Below are 19752 nucleotides of genomic sequence, written 5' to 3' on the forward strand. Positions count from 1 at the left end.
AGAAATCCTGAAGAACCAGGAATGGTGGAACAAGCTTGCTCGAAGTCTCCATCTCATCCTGAAGTTGGCAGACCCGAAAGATGGGCAAACCCACCTCTCTCTAAGAGCACAATCAAGGGAGAAAACAAGTTTTCCTTTCCAGTGGAAGTATCCATATATAGAAATGTGAAACCATACACAAGCTATTACCTATATCAAATAAATATCTAATTAAATTATCAACTAAACCTTCAGCTGTGAACAACATGTAGGCTCTCAGTTCTGTGAAGAAAGGTATCCTAAGTCAGGCATGTCTCAAGCAATTTTGAAGTTATTTTATTCTCAGTGCTTTTTATTGGGCTTTTGGACAAAAAAAAATAAGATCTAAGGTGCGAACAGTTGGGACAGTGACCTCACAAGTTACTGTGAGGCAGACAAAAGGAAACAGGTATTACTTGTACAGACTATGAATGAATGTGGAAAATGTCTCACTCAAGAACAGCAGATGCACTCAACCAATGCACTTACCTACACTTGTACCTATGCTTACACTACACTTATAGAATTACCTGCTGGGAGAAACAAGCTAAGTGTTAATTCTTTGTAAGAATGGTGAACGTAGGTTCTGAGGCTGCAGCTTCTTCATTATCTGGTGATGCCGTTGCCAAACATCTATACAGGTCAGTGTGACAGTTTATAAAAAAACAATTACTCTTTCTGTGCTACTATCTTCATTATCATCAATATAGTATTTAAAACCACAACTTGAGTTTGAAACCTTGCTGTAAATCAGCCAGGCACAATCCGAACAGAGTGGAAACTATTTAGTAACTACTGAAACAGCCAGACCTTCTCAGCCCATTTCATATTCTCTTGAAGCCATTTTAAAGCAGATGAATGCTCCAGGCTGTAAACTTCTTCCATATTAACGTTCATGGTCATATGCTTAAGAAAAAGCTTAGGATCAGATAAACGAGCTGCCTGGATCAGCCTCTCCACTGCCTCATGATAGACATTGTTATTCTGAACTGTATCTTCAGATCTGTAAGGGAATTTAAATGAATATAAAACTAGGTACCATACAGGCTCAGTGTCACTTACCTAACACTTTATACTGGCAAGAAAATTACAAAAACATGAAAATAATGCCTTGTATTTTTCACTAATAAATATGCTAATTTCTAGACAGATTATATTATTGTTCTGAAGAATTAAAAAGTTATACAAAGTGTATTTTTAACATATTTAATTGCAATGAAAAGTAATAGTCTTTAATGTCGGTGTAAAGTAGCTCTGCAATATTCACAGCACATTTCAGGAAAAATGTCTCTGGGCTGGAAAATTCAGTAAAGGAATGCAAACCATTTAATAAACTGGATACAGCAAAAATTCATGTACATGCTTGAATCCATAAGGTTTACTCAGTTCTGGCATGTAAACACTTCTGGAACAAGGCTGTGCCTAAGTGAAATGACTACATTTTTTGCAAGAGGAGAACTTCCTCTTTAAGAAAACAAACAGATATACAGTAGCATATACATGGAAACAAGAGGTAAAAACACTTCTCACTTATCTAAGGAAGAAAATGAAGAGATGTATTCTTTGAGAAAGATAAGGAAAGCAAGATCTATTACTTACATGATGACATGATATACAATCAAAATGGTACATATCTGACAAACTTACCTTTTCAGTATTATTTGAAGAGTCTGACTAATAATCCTTGAACTTTGAATATCACTAGCATTTGAAACAAGAAATATTTCAATGGTCAACAGCATCTCAACTTCAGATAGGTATGATGGAATCTTCAGAACTTTGTGATAAAAATTTCCCTGCAGCTCTGGGTAGCAACCCAGTGATAAAGCATCTGAGAGTAAATGCAGAAACATGAGGAATTAGAATTACCAATACTAAAGATAGATCTGTTTTCTTCTGTGTGATAAAATGTGGAAAAACCCCAACCCCTTAATGGATTTTACTACTTCACCTATGAAATGGCCTGATTTGAGAACACAGCACACAGCATTCACACGTAAAATTCGCAGTTGTAAAATGGTTAAATTTTATTTTTCAATGAGTTTCATCAGCTATGATTAAAAAGCTCTGTCAGAAGTCTGGGAACACCAAGTGTGTGATAAAGTGCAATTTAGGCAGGTCAGACAGGTGTAAACCATGGTCAAAGTGAGGGAACATTTGAACAGCATCTCCCGCTTTGTTCCCATGTCTTCTGCCAAGTGATCCCAGCAACCCAACATATACAGCATTTCTAAAAAATAATAAAAAAAAAAACAAGAAAAAAAAATAAAAAATGAGGAAGAGCAGTCATTTCAATGTTAACAAAACCAAGTACCTGTCTCAGAAAGGATGGACACTTAAAGCAGTCTGCTAACCTCAAAAATTCTAAGACAGAATCAAATAGTAAATAATGTGACAATATGGAGAGATTCTACGCAGTGGCACACCCAGTATAACCTTAGCTCAGAAATAGGGAGTTACAAACAATTACAGACTATTAGCTTTTTGTTGAAAGGAATTTTCTTATAGTTAGGATAAACTAATTAGCCAGACTTCTCAAATCTTAAATATTAATAATTTTACCACCACAGAGATGGTGGTACACTTCTAGACAGAATTATCAGGAAATCTAATTTGCCTAGATGAAAAAGTGAACATGATGCACTTTTCAACCATTTCAGGGCTCACATATCTGAAATTCTGAAGCTGAATGTAAAGAATTAATTTCATCACAATTACATTGATGTCATGCCAGGTAGTATGCACTGATTCTTATTTTCAACTCACCATTTCCTAATAAATATTTTGGTTACAAATAAATTCCTGAGAGTGACACAGAAAGTACTGTTTTTCTTTTTACTCATACTGAAATGTTATGAGCACGTTATCCAAAGAATGGAAGGTGAGGATATTGTTTAAGAAGTAACTTACTTTTGTAATAGGTCCTAGCTTTGGACCATAAAGAACTTCTTCCCAAAGCTGTGATTAATCCTCTAAGTAAAGCAAAATCAATAGCAATCTTTTTGGAAAGCATGAAGTCTACTGCAGAAGACGAGACCCCGAGGTTCTTGTTCTCAAAACAGGCATTTATCAGCTTGTTAAAAAGGCAGCTGTATTGAGAAGCATTTACAATATCTGAAATGAAATCAAGAATATTAACTAGTGAATTAATTCAGACGTAAATCTAGTTGAAGGATCATTTCTCAATCAGTACCTAAATCAGAACTCTTGCCTCTATCAGCAAGATGGAACAAGTTTGGGATAATATGAATACTTTATTCATCAAAAGTATTTTCATACAGTAGTTCATTCATATTGTGGAGGAGAAGTGTTAAGGTTCAAGTAATAATCTGCTGCCAAAACCAATAGAATCAGATTTGCTCAAGCCTATAAATACAATCTTCACCTGATCTCTCAGAGTTAACATTTCCAGCAATAAAAATCCCCTTGGTTTTCTGCTTCTGCTCTTACTTTGAACTGTCTCCTTATTGGCAGGACTGAGCAGCCTTGTTGTATTCACCTCATAACTCAAATAAGTAGATCCTTTCAGTACTCTCTAAAGTAGATAGACTTCCAACCAATCTCTCCTAACATATCTAAAAGCATACAGTGGCAGTAGACTGAGACTTACACTCAGGAATCAGTGGAGCCTAAGTAATTAGGTATCTCATTCTGAAGTACTCATTCAAAATTTGTCAGATAAATTGAGACTGAAAGAGCACTCGGTTCTTAACATGGTATGAAAGCAATGTTAGGTTAGCTCAGCTGAAGAAGAAAAAACCCCACCTCATTAATTTGAAATTAAGATGAAATGAAATTAAAATATCCCCATTTTATAGCACTGTATACACTGTGTATGATCCTTAAAAATGTAATTTTTCTTTCCTGTTTCCCTGTGTAACTGAGCAAAAGAGGATGGGTGTATGTGCACATCCAATGTGCATGCACAAGTGCAGCAAGAGCTGCAGAGCACAACACATTTTAACTGTCATTATACTATTTGGAAATCAGAAACAGGCTTGTATAAAACCATCTTACCTCTTCAACGAAGTTTAGCTAGAGAACACTACCGTTACACCACAGAATCATCTGTTATATTTTTAGCTCTTAACACAGTATCTTTACTTACCAGAATGTTTCTGCAAACCTGGTAAGTTCTGCAGAACTTCAAATGCCTGCCTGTACAAACTCTTCCTCAAGTATTTATGCACTATTGCACATAACAGATTATGTCGATTGAGGATGTCCATTTTATTACAGGGCCACAATGGTGCATCTGTGATCCACTCTGACTCTGTGGCAAACAACAGTTCAGTGTTATATCTAGGAAATGGAACTTCTGTATGTTGAGACTTTGGGCCATTAAAAATTTACCGTAAACTGTACCATGACACAAACTTCAGAACTGGACAGAAAGTCCAGCTCAACTAATTAATAATTCATTCCTTATAACCAATACTCCTTAGACTGATTCTCTGAACCTATATATTGTAAATCACCCCTTTTGTGAAATATAACTGCAGTAAAATGGACTATCAATGGCATATATAGATATGTATCTATGTATAGCTATAAAACTGAACAGCAAATTTACATCCTCAATATCACTTTACAGCATACATTCTATCCTTTATAATTCTGAATTTCTTCTCTTTTCAGCAGAATTCCAAAAAGCCATATGTAATATTTTCAGAAATATGGTACTGTTTTAAAGGAATTATATTAAATGTGGATACTGTGAGGGGCAAAGAAACACTGCATTGATCTAAGCCAGAAATGTGGCACTGAATGTCCCCTGGTTCAAAGGAAAACTACAAGGGATAGCGTCATTTTCCAAGCTGTACTCCTCCCTCATTATGGCAGATTTTCGAGTAGAATGGTGCTGACAGCAGAATACTGTGAAAAACTTCTGAAAAATGAGGCATTGATTGTTGTATTTCTTATACATATCAAGAGGAATACTAACCAGTAAGATGGATCACATTTTCTTTGCTGCCCCAGTATTATTAATGGTATTTGGTAATACAGATCAGCTTGTAACTTTTATCTGAAATTTGTCATAGATGTGAATTGTTCAAATTTAAGTCAAAATTAAGGTAATTAGTAATGTAGTAATGTAATTAGTAACTAGTAATGCAAGATAGGCTTACCTCTCAATACCCTTGTTGCTCCATCCAAATTTCCAGAATGAAGAAAGATTTCTGCAGCTTTAGTAACAATCTGACATCTGGATGCTGACCTCCCTGCACCTACAAGTCCTTTCAAGAGTGTAAAATCTATCTGTAGCTCATGCAGTTTATCCAAAACCTTCCTTCCCTAGTGTAAGAGGGAAAAGGGAAAGGGGAAGGGTCAGAGAAAGCAACAATATCAGTGAACACAGTGTGTATTTATATAAAATAGAACAGATTTAGTTTAGTGACACAGATTCATAGGCATCAATACAGTTATCCAAACTGAATCAGGGGTGAAGTATAGTAAAATGTCTAATGAAGAGTTTAGGGGTTTTTTACCATGTAGGCAAAAAAACTCTATCAACCTACTGTCAAAGTGCTCCCAATACACTATTACCTATAACATTGTTTTTATTTTATAATGTTCAATATAGTATTTTTAATATACTTTGTAATTAATTTGTATTTACTTATTTTATTAATATTTTTGTGATTCCATTCAGCACTACACAATCTACAAAATTCTAAAAGATTATACAAAGAGTTTTCATTTTGCAACAGAGACGTAATTCTTAAACTGAAATAATTACTCCAGCATAAGTCAAAGAAAACACTGATGATTGCATGCAGCAGGACAATAAACTGGAAGAAGTTGAGCCTATCTGGCCAACACTGTAACAACCAACAATTTCATCAGATTCCAGATTGATATTTAGACTGGCTTCCTACAGAAACTTCATATTGAAAACTTTTTGGCTGTCCCTTGCAATCAAAAATGGAAGAAAAGTAGCAGTCTCAAAGATAATTAATCTCTGAATCTAGAAGAGAGGATGACTGAGTCAAGGTGAGGTATCAAAATCATGTCCCCCAGCAAGGCAGGGTCAGGCAGTATTTGTCCCACCTGGCTGCACCTTGCTGGTCAAGCAACAAAGACAAAACTTCAAACCAGATGTGTTTCTGCTCTTGCTTGCTTGGGTGCATTCAATGATGAAGTGGCTTATTAAAAACTGTGGTCGTGTGTAAGCATGCATTGTGGTGGTGGAACAAGGCCCATGGAGGCAGAAGGAAAGAGAGGTTTAGGAAAACAGAGAAGTTGAAAGAAAGTCACTTATTAAGAAGCTAATTTTTTAACAAAACGCTTTATGCATATTTACAGATACACTGTGGACTGGTATGTGCTCAGAATTGGACACTTTTGAAGGCCGATAGGCATCTGCAACCTTTTATTTCAGCACAACCCATAAAATACGCTAACATTAACTGCACTTAACATTTAAGCTGTAAAGAACCCATTCAACTGTAGATTTATGTGGCTGAAGGGGAAAATTACAAACCAGAAAAACTCAGGTGAAACTTGAAATCTAAGTGCAAACCAGAAATGAAATACAAAATTAAGGAAGATCTCCATCTATTCCACACTTCTGGCAAAAGAAGGGCCCACTAGTTAGTGGTCTTTATAGGAAGATGAAAAGTATGCAGCTGTAAATAGAAAAATGACCCTTAAAGGAAGGGCACTCAATTAAAATGCAGGTGTGGAATGAGATCCTTAATTGGACTAGAACCTCTGTGACCAGTTCTCTGAAATATTAAAAAGCTGAGTGAAAAATAAACCACAGCAATGTCTTTCAAGAAAAGGATGAAACAGCTGCCAAAGGAGCACCGATGTTACAGAATTCTCTGCAAGTAAATATCCAGAAAGCAGTCTAGTGTTGCTTGAAGAGCTGTCTCCATGCAAGACATACTCATGTTGCATGTTTTTTTGAAGTACATCTGTTTTATGAACTTTTCTTACCTCTTACAAACAATATTCTCTTCAGGATGAAGAAGCATACATATTTTACCCTCAAGAGCCACCAAAGCTCTGCAATAAAGGAGTTTGATGTTCTTCAAGGAAAAACTATATGAAAAGCACATTTCAAGTTTCAGGCAGACTGACATACTCATAAAACAGCACAGGGCATGTCCTAAAGCCAAAATTGATTTGGGCAGAGCAGGAAGAACAAATCCATTACCACCTTATTTTCAGGACTACCTTTTGGGCAAAAAAGACATGATATCAAGTAGATACCACAGGATTAGTGATTTATCTGATACGTGTAACGGGGTGAAACTGGTAGAGAGAGGTAAGAATGACAGCTTCCTGAAGCAGAGATAAATTTGGGATCTGCCAGTTCTGATAAAAATAATTCAGAGCAGAACCTCATCCACACTCTGATATGGTCAACACAGGTTGTCTACAAAGCTGTTTGAGGATCTTGATCAATAATCTCTTGAGAAGCAGGATTGATACCTAACACACTCTCAAAGAAACAAAGGTATTTTTCTCTAGACATGAAATAAATCATAGCATTGTAAGAAGCATCTACTTTTAGTAGCTCATGTTGTACAAGAATAGCACTACATATGCTTTTCAGACCTTGCACCTCTGAAATTAGGACATGAAGATGAATCTGCTTGAAATACCAGGTGTTGTGCAATCCAAGATCAGGCTCTCCCTTAAGACGGATCTGGAAAACAGCTAAAATGTGTGAAGGCACAAACATTATATTCTGAAGAAGACAGCCAAAACCCAAGCCAAACTAAACCCTTCAGTGGGCATGTGAGCACTACCACTCCTCAACGCCAAGAATTTAGATTCTCTCTTCTGTGGTCGGAAGTATCTTAACTGTTCTAACTGCAAAGTTCTGTGGAATGAAAATGCCTGAAAAGTTCTAGTGCAGTATTGCTCAAGTGCTAGTGGAAAGACCCTTTCTCCTTCCCTTCACTCTTCAGCAGTACCACACTGTGCTGCAGCTTGAGAGGGACCTGCTGAAGGTCACTGCCATTCAACTCAAGAAGCCGATGCTACAAAACTAATGAATCATGAGAACAGGTATCCTGCCTCTAGACTGATACCTTAAGATCAGACTAAGCACCTCTATCAAGTATTTCCTGGGACTTGGCTTGACCCTAGAAACAGACTGAACAGTACACAGGATTTTTACATAACAGAATTCCTGAAGGTCATCCCCTAGAGACAATCGTACAAAAGACAACTTAAGTCCTCAAAGTGAACCAGAAAGGGTTCCGTGATGGTAATTTGCAAAAAAAGCCAAACCAAAACCTCAAGAGACAAAAGGGAATGAGAGTATTTGCTTCTGTTCATAAAAGTGCATGCTCAAAATCATCTTGTATGGGATGAGGAACATCCACATACAGCATAATTATTAGCTGAAAGGATCAGGCCCAAGTTCAGAATGTGATCACTGACCAAAACACACTCACTAGGGGTTTATATTACTTTGTATGCTATCACTTTTCATACTGCTTTCTGTAAGAAATCTGGTTTGGTATGCATTGGTTCCTTCCAGGATATAAAAGACAAATTTAACACTGAAATGGATCTTCCTGCTGTGAAATTATGACTAATACTGTCTGAGGCCTAAGTAAAACATCCAGTCAAAAATCTAGTCTCTTAGCCCTGGCCCTATGTAATATTTGACAGCAAAAGTATGATTGTAAAGGTATTTCTCTGTGATGTCTGAGTTTTGCAAGATTCACAGAACTTAGATTTAGTGGAATAAGAGCATTTCCAGCAGTGTTCTGGGGAACAGGCAGTTCACCAAGTGCAGCCTTGCTACGCTGCTTTTCTGTCTTTCTGGTCTTATTCCATTTGAGGTCAGATGCAGAAGCACCAGGGCAGCAAACTGCCCAAACTTCTCTAAATATCACTTGAGTTGGGAGGTCTCAGAATGCAGCATGATTGCCAGTAGGTGTGAGTAAGTGATGTTTCTGGGAAACAATCCCATCAGCACCTCACCCCGGAATCTCAGGAAGACCTGTCTCTTAGTTCAGATTCAAGCTCAGCTCAGAAAAATCATAAGATGAACATGAGCAATCAGTTTCAAGGTTGCAAGACCAAGTTATGATGGGCTCCACAGAAGACTACTGCTCAGAAAGGCACAATAAAATGCTTTATAAAATGTTTATATGAAATGGACAGTTAGGAAGTACTAAGATGGCAGAGAGGCAGGTAGCACACCAGTCATTCCATTAGATAAACACGGTTTAGTATCCAGAAGAGAAATTACTAGTACTTTTTTTCTTCCAGTCAGGTTCCTGTAGTTCTGCATACCTTTATCCACTGCAGTACTTTGTGATACGAATACATTACGCTTATCCCAGTCCTTCCAATGAAAAGTCTGTCTGCTTTATTATGGTGTGGATTTTTCACTACTGGAAAGAAAAAGAAAAAGGCTTTTAAGTTTGTTTTTTTAAAATTTTACATGTAAATGCAAATTTAAAGAAATTACACATTTCAAAAACACAATAATTGTGAAAATACTAAATACATTTTCCAAAATATTTGCCATTGAAAGTAGCAACTTCCTAAGTCGTAACACCAGAAGTAGGGTAAATAACTATAGTTTATTCAGACAATATTTCATAGCAGTCTAAGTCATCCATAAAATGCTTGGTCATGTAATGGCATAATTTAGTAACACCATTATTTGTAAAGTAAGAATTACATGTTCTGGCACCAAAAAGAAATTTTGGTAATTGCAGAACTGAGTAATTACAATCTCTTTGGAAGCACTGTGAGACTTTCAGAGCAGTGCTCTCAAAGCAGGGTAAGAGCACAACAATCCATTCAGCTGTGGGAAGAAAATATTTTTTTTGCACAATTCCAAAATAAAAATAAGTAAAATACTTTAAAATATAATGTTTGCTTTATACTGATCTCATATTTGCAATTCCTCTTTTTGTGTATGGTTTATAGTGGATTTAATTTATTGGTGTAATAGCACATACATACAATATATAAATAAATAAACTGTGGGTGACTGCTCAAAAATTTTTTACTGGTGGAGGTGCCTATCAGCTGGGAGACCACTGCTCCAGGGAAGACAGACTAAGTTCCAAGCTCTGACAAAATCTCCTCCCGGTGTCAGAACTGGAAGCTCTAACAGCTTTTTTATAATATAAAAGTCTACGGTCAGAAAGGATATGTCACATATCCGGAATAAATATGCATTATGTTTTAGTAGATAACACAGGTTGAAAAATATCTAAGTAATCCTTTATAAAATGATTTAACATCCCACTGATACTTCACCAAGCCTCGGTAATCTGCAAACTTACTAGGGAGAATGATACAGATATGCAAATGAAAGGGCATAGGGAAGAAAGAGGCAAGAAAACCTGCCAGAACTATTAAAACATTATGTTCTGGAGCACCATCAGCCCTTGCAGAAACCATTGGTTCTTCAGAGGGAAAAATAATTCTAAAAATCCAACTTAAAGAAAAAGGTACAAATTATATATATGATATAAACTGTTCAATGTATTTTAAAATACACAACTATATATGTATTTACAGCACTAAAGCTTATTTATGCTATTAACAGTGTGACACTTCACATGACAATACTTAAATACATTTGCCATTTTCCTGAGCATAGGCCATTTTTATTGAAAGATCATGAATTCTGGGTTCTCTTTTTGATTTCACAAAACTCTACTGTTCTCCTTCAGAATCTTCCTTGACTTTAAGTGTAAGCAACATTTTACTGCTACTGGAAAACAACTTTTACTGAACATTACAGTTGATTGTATTTACACTACAAAAAAATCAGAATATTGTAACACAAAATTAACTAACAAACAGAAAACTGTAAGAATTTATTTTTATCTCTTTTAAAAATTCCACAAAAAGCACTTCTTCCATCTTAATTTTACCTGCATCAGCAAAATCACAAAAAGGGACTCCTGGTCTGTCTGTCTCAGAATCTTTGGCTAGAATTTCAGCAATAGATACAAACAATTTCTGAAGATCATCAAAATGTTCACATCCAGTTCTTGCATTAAGATATAAAGCTCCTAGCTTGGTCCAGTCCCTTTTTTCCCTGCAGTGCTTTAAAGAAGGCAAAGGATAAATATAAGCAAACTTGCTTCCAGACCAAACAGAAAATATACTGAAATTTGAGATATGTACTTGTGATAGACTTAAAGGAGAAAAAAAATGGAAATTAAATGCTACTGCCAAGAACCTTCATGTTCATATGGCAGTTACGTGTTGGCAAACTTGCATGGACTGCTAATTACTTCTATCCCTCAAGAAATTAAATTCCTTTTTTTATGTCATCACCCCAATCGAGAAATCTCAGAACTTATTAATCTTATTTAGGAGCTGTCCTTTATCAGGGTTTTTTTTTTCCCATGATGCATGCTGAATTTATGGTTATCTTCTACATGAATTAGTCTTTTGCTTGCCAGATCACTTGATGACTTTGGTGTTAAAGGAGTAAAAAAATCAGTAGTGCTTTTTCCCTTTTTATAGTTCAATTTCTGAATCTGCACAGGATTTGTGATAATATGTAAACTATATTATATTTATGCATAATGAGTAATCCGACCTTGAATATGAAAGACACAAATGTCCAAATAAAGAATGTTTTACAATATTTTCTTACTCTTTAAAATACTGCTTAATGTTGTCAATTGCAGCTTTTGCAATTGCGTGTTTTTATATTAGATATGAATTCTACCTGCTAAATAATGTATTAAATGAATTTTTGGTGAGGAATGATGTACCACTACCAATCACAAGCACAACAAATGTAAAGCTGAGGAAATAGCTGGTTAAAGTTACAAAATCTTTGAATTTATGCAAAACTACAAGTATGTAAATTAAAATACTGACATTACAGAAAGGCCAAAGACAGTTTTCTCCTGCATTTAAGCCTTCCCAAACATGTTTTTGCATAAAAGTATTTTATCATAAGCTCACTAGACTTAATAATAAAGCTCACTAATTAAAAAATATCTAGAAATTGCTATTTCATGCAGGTTTAAAAGAAATCATGAAGAATGCACATACTGTACCTGAATTTCAGCCACAGCCAAGTTGAAGTCAAAAATCCATGTCTTTTCAAAATATCTTTCCTCAAATCTTCCATATGAAAAAAAATGAATACTTAAATTTTAACACATCCTACTGAACTAGCAGAAGGTGAATAACCAATTATCACATATGAACATTAAACTGATGTGATTTTTGATGCTATTTGCATCATATTTGCTATTCATGTTACACAAACTGCACACTGAAAACACTCATTCAAAATCTTGCCAAAGGAAGTTAGCGCATGTATTAAATAATTGAGCAGAGATATTTTCACAGATGCTGTGTATTTGGTTTCCACTAATCAATCCACTAAGAATCAAAGGTATGTTTATGAATCACAAATTTAGTTTCTCAATGTGTGTGTGTGTGTGTGTATGATGCAGATGATACAAAAATGAAAAAGGATCACAATCTTGTTCAAGAGATGGGGAAGTATCAGCAGTTTTTGAACAGATTTGACATTCTGCCCAGCATATCCCAGCAGTACTCAAAAAATGACCCTCTCCTCCCTAGCAGTACTGACACAAACGTTTATGTAGTCACACTGTAAAGGAAACTAGAAAACTACTTCAGAGTATAACTAATCCTAGAAGGGTTGTTTATTGCAGAAGTACCATTTGCTTATGTGGGCCTAAATGATATATTAAACCATGATGTTTCTAATTTGGCTAGCTATAAAAACTGCTGTCAAATTTGGCAGTAGATTGTACAATGTACAGATGATTGATATGGAAAAAACTAGTAATTGTGGTCAGAATCTAAGTTTTAATTTAACAATGTTTAATCTTTGAAACATGGTAGATTGACAGAACTTTGAAATAAAATTAGGCATGATATGATAGTATTTTCATCCAACACATCTTTTAAATATTCCACATAAATATGTAAAAATAGATGCTGAAGAAGGAACTAGGCACCTATAGTTAGAAAATAACTCCTTAAAGACATACCTGGATTTTATGTTCAAAACAGTAGTCATTTCCCAACTAGAAACTTGCAATTGCTGAAGTAACTTAATAATGTAATCAAAGTGTTCCAACTCAAGGAACATACCAGCACCAATGAGCTGCAATATCAAAGGTAAGAAAAGTGAGCACACAAAAACTTGTGATGACTTAACATATCTTCAGAGGTAAGTGGCAAACAACACATCACAGTGAGCATCAGTCAAAAATGAAGGAATAAATGAAAACTGATACAACAAATTCAGATTTTAGTATTATTATTAACATAATATCAGTATTATTAAATCATTTTAGTATCATTATTTAGTATTATTTAAAACTTTTAGTATTATTTCAGTACTGTTTTTAAATTGATATGTTAAAGTTTTAAAACAGGCAATGTTTTTCAGGAATTCCAACAAGCAGCAGTAGTACAAAAACGAAACATACCTTAGAGAAGGTATTGATTAATGTAGGCACAGCATTTCTTATATTCAAAGAAGCCACATGCTCAAAAACTTTCAGAAGAACATCTACAGCTGGCTAATATAGACAAAAACCCCACAATCAGTTTGCAACTCAGTTCAATTAGAAAGGTAAGAGATTTTATAATAGGGTATTCTGAATTACTCCCCTCACCCAAGATTTGAGTACCAGAGTGAAAACAAGCCTAGTACTATAAACGGCATAGTATTCAAAAAACTAAAACTATGAAACTAAGATTTAAAAAATAGTACAAAGTCACCTACCAGTATCTTGATTTGTACAATTACATTCAATATTTGGAATACTTCCTGCAACAAACAGTTGTTGAGTAATGAAACAAGAAGATCATTCAGCACTTCAGAAGCAAAATCCATACCAGGAGTAACTTCTTTGTAATACTGCACAAATATTTGAACTGAAAAAGCAATTAAACTGAGTATCACTTTGGGGTTAAGTGATGCTACCTATTTAAACAGGTTATTTCCTTATATTTTAGACAAAATGTAACAATGCTTAATTGTCCAAGATATTATGGGACAGGGATATGGAGAAATATGGAAGAAAGGATCCAGTTTGAATAGTGTTAACCTTACCAGAACCAGACTGACTATTCTGAAATATATTGTATCATTGAGCTGAGCACTGTAAGCCCTGTAGGTTCCCAGAAAGTTTAATTGATTTGGTGCAGCACAAGAAGAATGCACAAACCCAGGTTAGATTTGGTACATGCATCAAGGTATTAAGGCCTCTCCAGACAGGAAGCTCTAGGAAGGGCTGTGTTAAAACTTGTTCCAGTGCCACCCTTCCTTGATAAACTGGCCACGTACTGTGGCATGCTGGTATCCAGCATTACCCACATTAAGACTCACATGTTCAGCACGGGAACACTGCAGCATACGGTGCAGCTGAATTCCCCGTTCTCATTCTGCTACACTCTAAGAAGCTTTCAAAAACTTAAAGACTGCTCAGGACCAGTATAAAAGGAATCACTGTCCAGATGATTAAAAATTTAAAAACAAAACAAAAGCCCTTTCTGACTGAACTCAGAAGATCAGATGGATCTGAATGCAGTCCCTAAAGTGTGTTAATCATAATTGTTATGATCATAATCATAGTGTAAGGACTAAACTAAAGGTGTTGGGAGTGGGTGCAGTAGCAACACTTAATTTCAAGACCTTCCATTCTCAAGTTTTTGGGCTCTTGATGTTTGGCCAGAGTGCTGAACAGCACCTTAATAAAATTTGGGTTCTGTTAAACCGCCTTCCTGCCCTATTTACATATTTCTACTCCCAAGTCTAGTTACAGTCAGGTTAAGTTCATTTTAAGTGGAAGTACGATTTCTAAGAACCTCCTGAGGTAAGTGTGAATCTAAATTTCTAGCCTCATTGGGAAACTGAACCAAGAAAACCCAGGGATTGAATGTATTCCTTAATTTGAAGTAGAACTTTTTATTCACTGTTAAAGTGGCAACCACTTCTCTCTTGACAGCCTATTTAATTTGCTTTAAATAAGCTAAGTAACAAAGATTCATCAACAGCAACTACTATACCATACCTGCACGTCTTAGGAGGCCTGATTCTTTGATACTAATGTATGTCCTAAGAATTGCCATGCAAGTCTGTAAAAAAAGAAAAAAATTGCAGTAAAATGTAACTTCTATTTATGCCAAACAAAAAAATTACTCACAAACATGAGTTCTATTACATAATGAGCTTTACACTGCTTCCATGTAAGCCATACATACTGATAAATTATATAAGAAGGTAATGGGGTCCGTAGGCAAAGGCTCTGTCAAAAGGCCAGCAAATCAAACAGAAAAATAATGCAGACAAAATGTTTGGGAAAGAGGCTGCTAGGACCACAAATGCTTGCATGTGTGTGTGTATTCTCATAGCACACAAACAAAATCAAACAAACAAGATAATTTGAAAACGCAGTTACTACAGAATTTGTATAAATGTGGCAGACTGTAAACATAGAAAGGGAAGCAAAAATGTGAAAGTGAAACATTGTAAGCAAAAATTACATGAATGTACCAACTAAGAAGGAAAAAAAATCATCCAGAAATGAAGCTGGTAACACCTATTGTCACAAAGAATAATTTAAAAGCATACAGAATAAAAAATTCAGAACTAACTTGACTTAAAGAGCCATTTCACCACAGACTGAATTGACTAAAAAAAAAAAAAAAAGAAATCCACACCTACATATTTTAATGCTATTTAGTATTGGAATATTCTTGTCTTAACATCTTAAGCTTTCAGCTTTGTGATACACATTTTGCTCCATCTCTCCAGATGACGAAATAAAGACTACTGATATTATATCTTAGAATTGCAAGTTAGGGAAAGCCCTCACCCCCTTTCAGAAATTCTCTGTCACTTCTAGAAATTTACAGTCTTTCTGCACAACAATGTAAACTGGTCATATGAAATAAGATTTTGTGACACAGTTAAAACATCAAAAGACAGAAAATGCCCTAAAACAGTAGCCATGGTATTAAAGAACTGAATCAGGTTTATTTTTACATGCAACTTCAAAATGACACAGGATTCACTCATGAAGTTTGTTATACAGGAAATGAATTATTATCAAAGCAGAAGATACTGGTTTATGGCCAAGACATCTTTCTTATTTTAAAACCATTAACCTGTTTAGATCATCAAGCCAAAGAATACAAAAATTGTACATCTAAGTATAAATAAAGCTTAATGTTTTTATTTGGACGCAGTATCTCAAAAAATCTCAACAAAAAATGTTGAGCTATACTCCAAGATATGCCTTTCAAAAAATCATGTCAAAATTTGGATTAATATACGTGAAGCGTCACTTCTGAACAGGTTAACTCACTTGATCCAAATCTATACTCCCAGGTGGCTGAGGGCATTTCCAGAATAAACTTTAGCACATGCATACAGTATGGAAATTAGTTTGCTTTCTTTTGGAGTCCGTTTTTCTCCTTCTTTGGCCTGACTCCCAAAAAAAGCCAAGATTGCACCTGGGGCTCTGACTGTTCCAAGTATTAGTGAAATCGCTTGGACAACCATTTGTAGTATTCTTCAATCATGGGACATGCTGTATGACATTAATAAAAGAAACTAAATGTGTTATTCATTTACACCTTCTAGAAAGCTTCAGTTGATTTAGTTGTTCCAACTTTCAAAGGTGTAACTGCGCCCACAGACTATGTAAAAATGTGAGAATCTTCAAATTTTGAGTTAGCTGTAATAGATTTTGAATGAAGGTACATGAAAGAGATTATTCCTATTTTCAAAGGGCAGTATCAATCACACTATTCTAACATCTATCAGTTGATTCCATGACTCATTTAATATGACAATTTAATAAAAAAAAGTAATGAAGGCCTCTGGATCTTATACAACCAACCAACACTCCAGTGAAAACATGGTCCTACTACAGTAACACAGAGGCGCTTATTCAGAAGAACAAGCACCAGGAATTCACTAAATACTTCAGCATCTCCCAGTCAGTGTCCACTCTATTGCTTAATAAGGGAGAAACTCCCATATTGCAGCCTTTATCTCAGGGAGATCAAAACCAGGATCCTTCTTACAGGAAGTTTCTGTACACCATGGAAACTTTGAGATGCACAATCCCTATTCAATGTGGCTGAAACTGACCAAAAGGTTCAAAGGTCATTTAGTGACGGTTAGAGGCAGTAATAAAAAGACATTTCAAAAAGAATTCAAATGAATCAAAAGAATCTCATTTCTTTAGAAAGCCACATTAAAAAAACAAAACCAAAATCCACCATGACAGAAGCATATATCCAAGGCCTTGAAGTTGTAAGACAACACTAATGAAGGCAGAAATCCGCCTGTTTTATATCCTTTTTGTTTCTACTTAAGAAGTTCATAGGATCAAGGAAAAGGAGAGTACAAAGTCACAGAAAGTAAAAATTAATTTAATGGATAGGAGTAAAAAAACATTAATGAATAAGGTTCACAGAGCTAAAATAAAATCAAAGTGAAATACAGCTTGCATAACGTGTTTTGAAACCACTTATTTAACCATAAAATGATTGCATGTGCTACACCCTTAAGTGTCATTTGAGCAAAACAATTCACTGTAATTAGCTCACTGTCACTTTCCCTGAGGACCACCGAGACAAGTCCAGCGTCACCTCCTTTACCCTCTTCTCCATCACATATTGTTAATGCATACAATGCATATTGTTAATGTCCACCCTCCCTTCAAATACTTTGGCAAGTATTTGAAGCAGTCTTTTGTTTACTTTACCTAATACAAAACAGATTTCTCTGTTTGAAAACAAAAGGCATCTTTTAAAAAACCCCCAAAAAACTGGTAACTGGTACAACTTGCTGAGCTCAAGAGTATGCTGATTTTCAAAACATATGATGTTTTTGTGAATTCAAGCAATAGCTATGTGTGATCAACTACAACTTAAAGTGTTAAATACTAGGAAGTTATGCCTTAAAACATCAACCAGTTACTTAATGATAAAGAAAAAATATCATTATGGGGAAAGGTATCTCTCTCCAAAAACTCTGGGAACTATTATCACTGAGAACACAGCTCTAAGCAAGTGGACTATCAGTCTGCATAACAGCTCTCCTGAAGAGATTTATTCCTCCTGTATAAGATTAGATGCCTTTATCACTTCTTTACCTGCTTTTAATTTATGTACTTTGGTGCCACCATGAGGTGCTTGACCTATTATAATTTTTAAATGGACAGCTCTAAAAACATAAATACATACAAAAACAAAACTGAGGTATACTTTCAGACTATCAAGAAAATTTGGCTAGGTTTGGTGGGTACAACAGGTAAAGCGTGCTGGAGTGCTGCACCACAAAATAAAATCAAGAGGAATGGATTTTTAATAGTTTTAGGCAAATAATTCTTTAATGCGCCTAATAAAATGAAGCAATACAAACCACAATAATTCAGATAAACTAGCTGAAAATTACAAATATTCACTACAGTCTGCTAAAGATCCATCACACTTGAGAAGAAAGGAAAAATGTTCAATACAAAACTATTCTCGAATTATCTTAGTATTTTTAAGATGTTGTATAAATTTTCAAGGGGGTTAGAAAGCATTAACAAAAATATATAGCAGCTTTTTTATATACAGGAAAAGAGAAAAATTAAGAAAAATAAAACCAAATTACACTGATGTATTTCTAAAATTATGGTGCAATATATTTAAGATATCAGGAAGATGGACAAGTTCCCTTAGATGTCAATTTTTTTTAGCAATTATGTCTAACAGGTTAACTGCAAGTTATTTTTTATATTTTGATTCTGAATTTTTTTACTTACTGACATCAATGATAAAATTGCACTCATACCAGTAAGATGGTAGGTAAGAAATAAATCTTCTAAGACCTGATGAGGACAAGTTTAGGCATTTGTTATTGGTTACTTGTCTTGATGCTTTTGCTTGTTTCCAGTTAACTTACAAAACTTTCATACAGCCAATTTCAAAATCTTATTACATGTCAGGGCAATTAGCCTGCCTTCCACAGTTCTTGGAAGCATTAAACTCATAATGATTCTGTTACACTGTCTGAAAACACATTTACTTTGCCAATCACTGGAAAATCATTCTTGCTTGCAAATATTATGAGAATTATTGCTCCATTTAAGGAGATTAATGAATCTTAAAACAAACATGCCCATTGTTGCACAAAACATGCAGAAGGTAATATACCATAGATGTCTTTTGGTTTTAACAATACATTCAAAGTCTTTGCAAAGGTTTGCTTAAAGTCTCTGATGTTCAGGATAGAAATGTCTCAGAATCTGCCCACTCTGCTACTCTGTATTTGTACAGCCTAATTGTTGATGTGTGTTCTCTTAGAGCATCTACTAGCTCAAAATCACACCATATTTAAAAAAAACTTTGGAAGACTTTGAGAGAAAAAAATTCTGAACAATTTTTTCATCCATCAATCTCTGATTATTCACTTCCCATATATAAATGAACAAAGGAGATGATGATTTGGTTTTAGGAAGTTCACACTTACAATCTTTTCCTTACTTCAATAAATCTATTTACCTTTTCATCCCCTTGTCCTGGAACATGAGAGAACCAACACTTTGTTCTTTCACAGCCACGTGAAGTCATGAAATAGTATCTGCAGTATTTACGGGGCAAGTTAAGTGCATCAAGGATCTGCTGGACCGAATGAGAAGCCTGGAATAAAATAAAATTACAACAAGCAGAAAAAGCCAAATAATATTTCTTGAAAGTAAACATAGTCTTCGTTTTTTTAGAATT

At 35.0% G+C, this 19752-nt stretch overlaps 1 protein-coding gene across 1 annotated transcript in view; it reads right to left on the reverse strand.

Moving 5' to 3' along the window:
• Nucleotides 1-810: 810 nt before the first annotated feature.
• Nucleotides 811-19752, reverse strand: part of TOPAZ1 (testis and ovary specific TOPAZ 1) — a 34216-nt gene continuing 15274 nt past the window's right edge. Inside the window, exons 6-18 of the mRNA XM_058831067.1 lie at nt 19531-19668; nt 15039-15102; nt 13748-13899; nt 13449-13541; nt 13005-13120; nt 12033-12099; nt 10887-11061; nt 9283-9383; nt 5148-5313; nt 4127-4291; nt 2929-3132; nt 1666-1849; nt 811-1021 (exon numbers count right to left, since the gene is read on the reverse strand). Of these exons, the coding sequence (XP_058687050.1) occupies nt 811-1021; nt 1666-1849; nt 2929-3132; nt 4127-4291; nt 5148-5313; nt 9283-9383; nt 10887-11061; nt 12033-12099; nt 13005-13120; nt 13449-13541; nt 13748-13899; nt 15039-15102; nt 19531-19668 (1836 nt within the window). The remainder of the gene's footprint in view (nt 1022-1665; nt 1850-2928; nt 3133-4126; nt 4292-5147; nt 5314-9282; nt 9384-10886; nt 11062-12032; nt 12100-13004; nt 13121-13448; nt 13542-13747; nt 13900-15038; nt 15103-19530; nt 19669-19752) is intronic.

This window comes from Poecile atricapillus, chromosome 2, assembly GCF_030490865.1.
Source record: "Poecile atricapillus isolate bPoeAtr1 chromosome 2, bPoeAtr1.hap1, whole genome shotgun sequence".
Classification (NCBI taxonomy): domain Eukaryota; kingdom Metazoa; phylum Chordata; class Aves; order Passeriformes; family Paridae; genus Poecile; species Poecile atricapillus.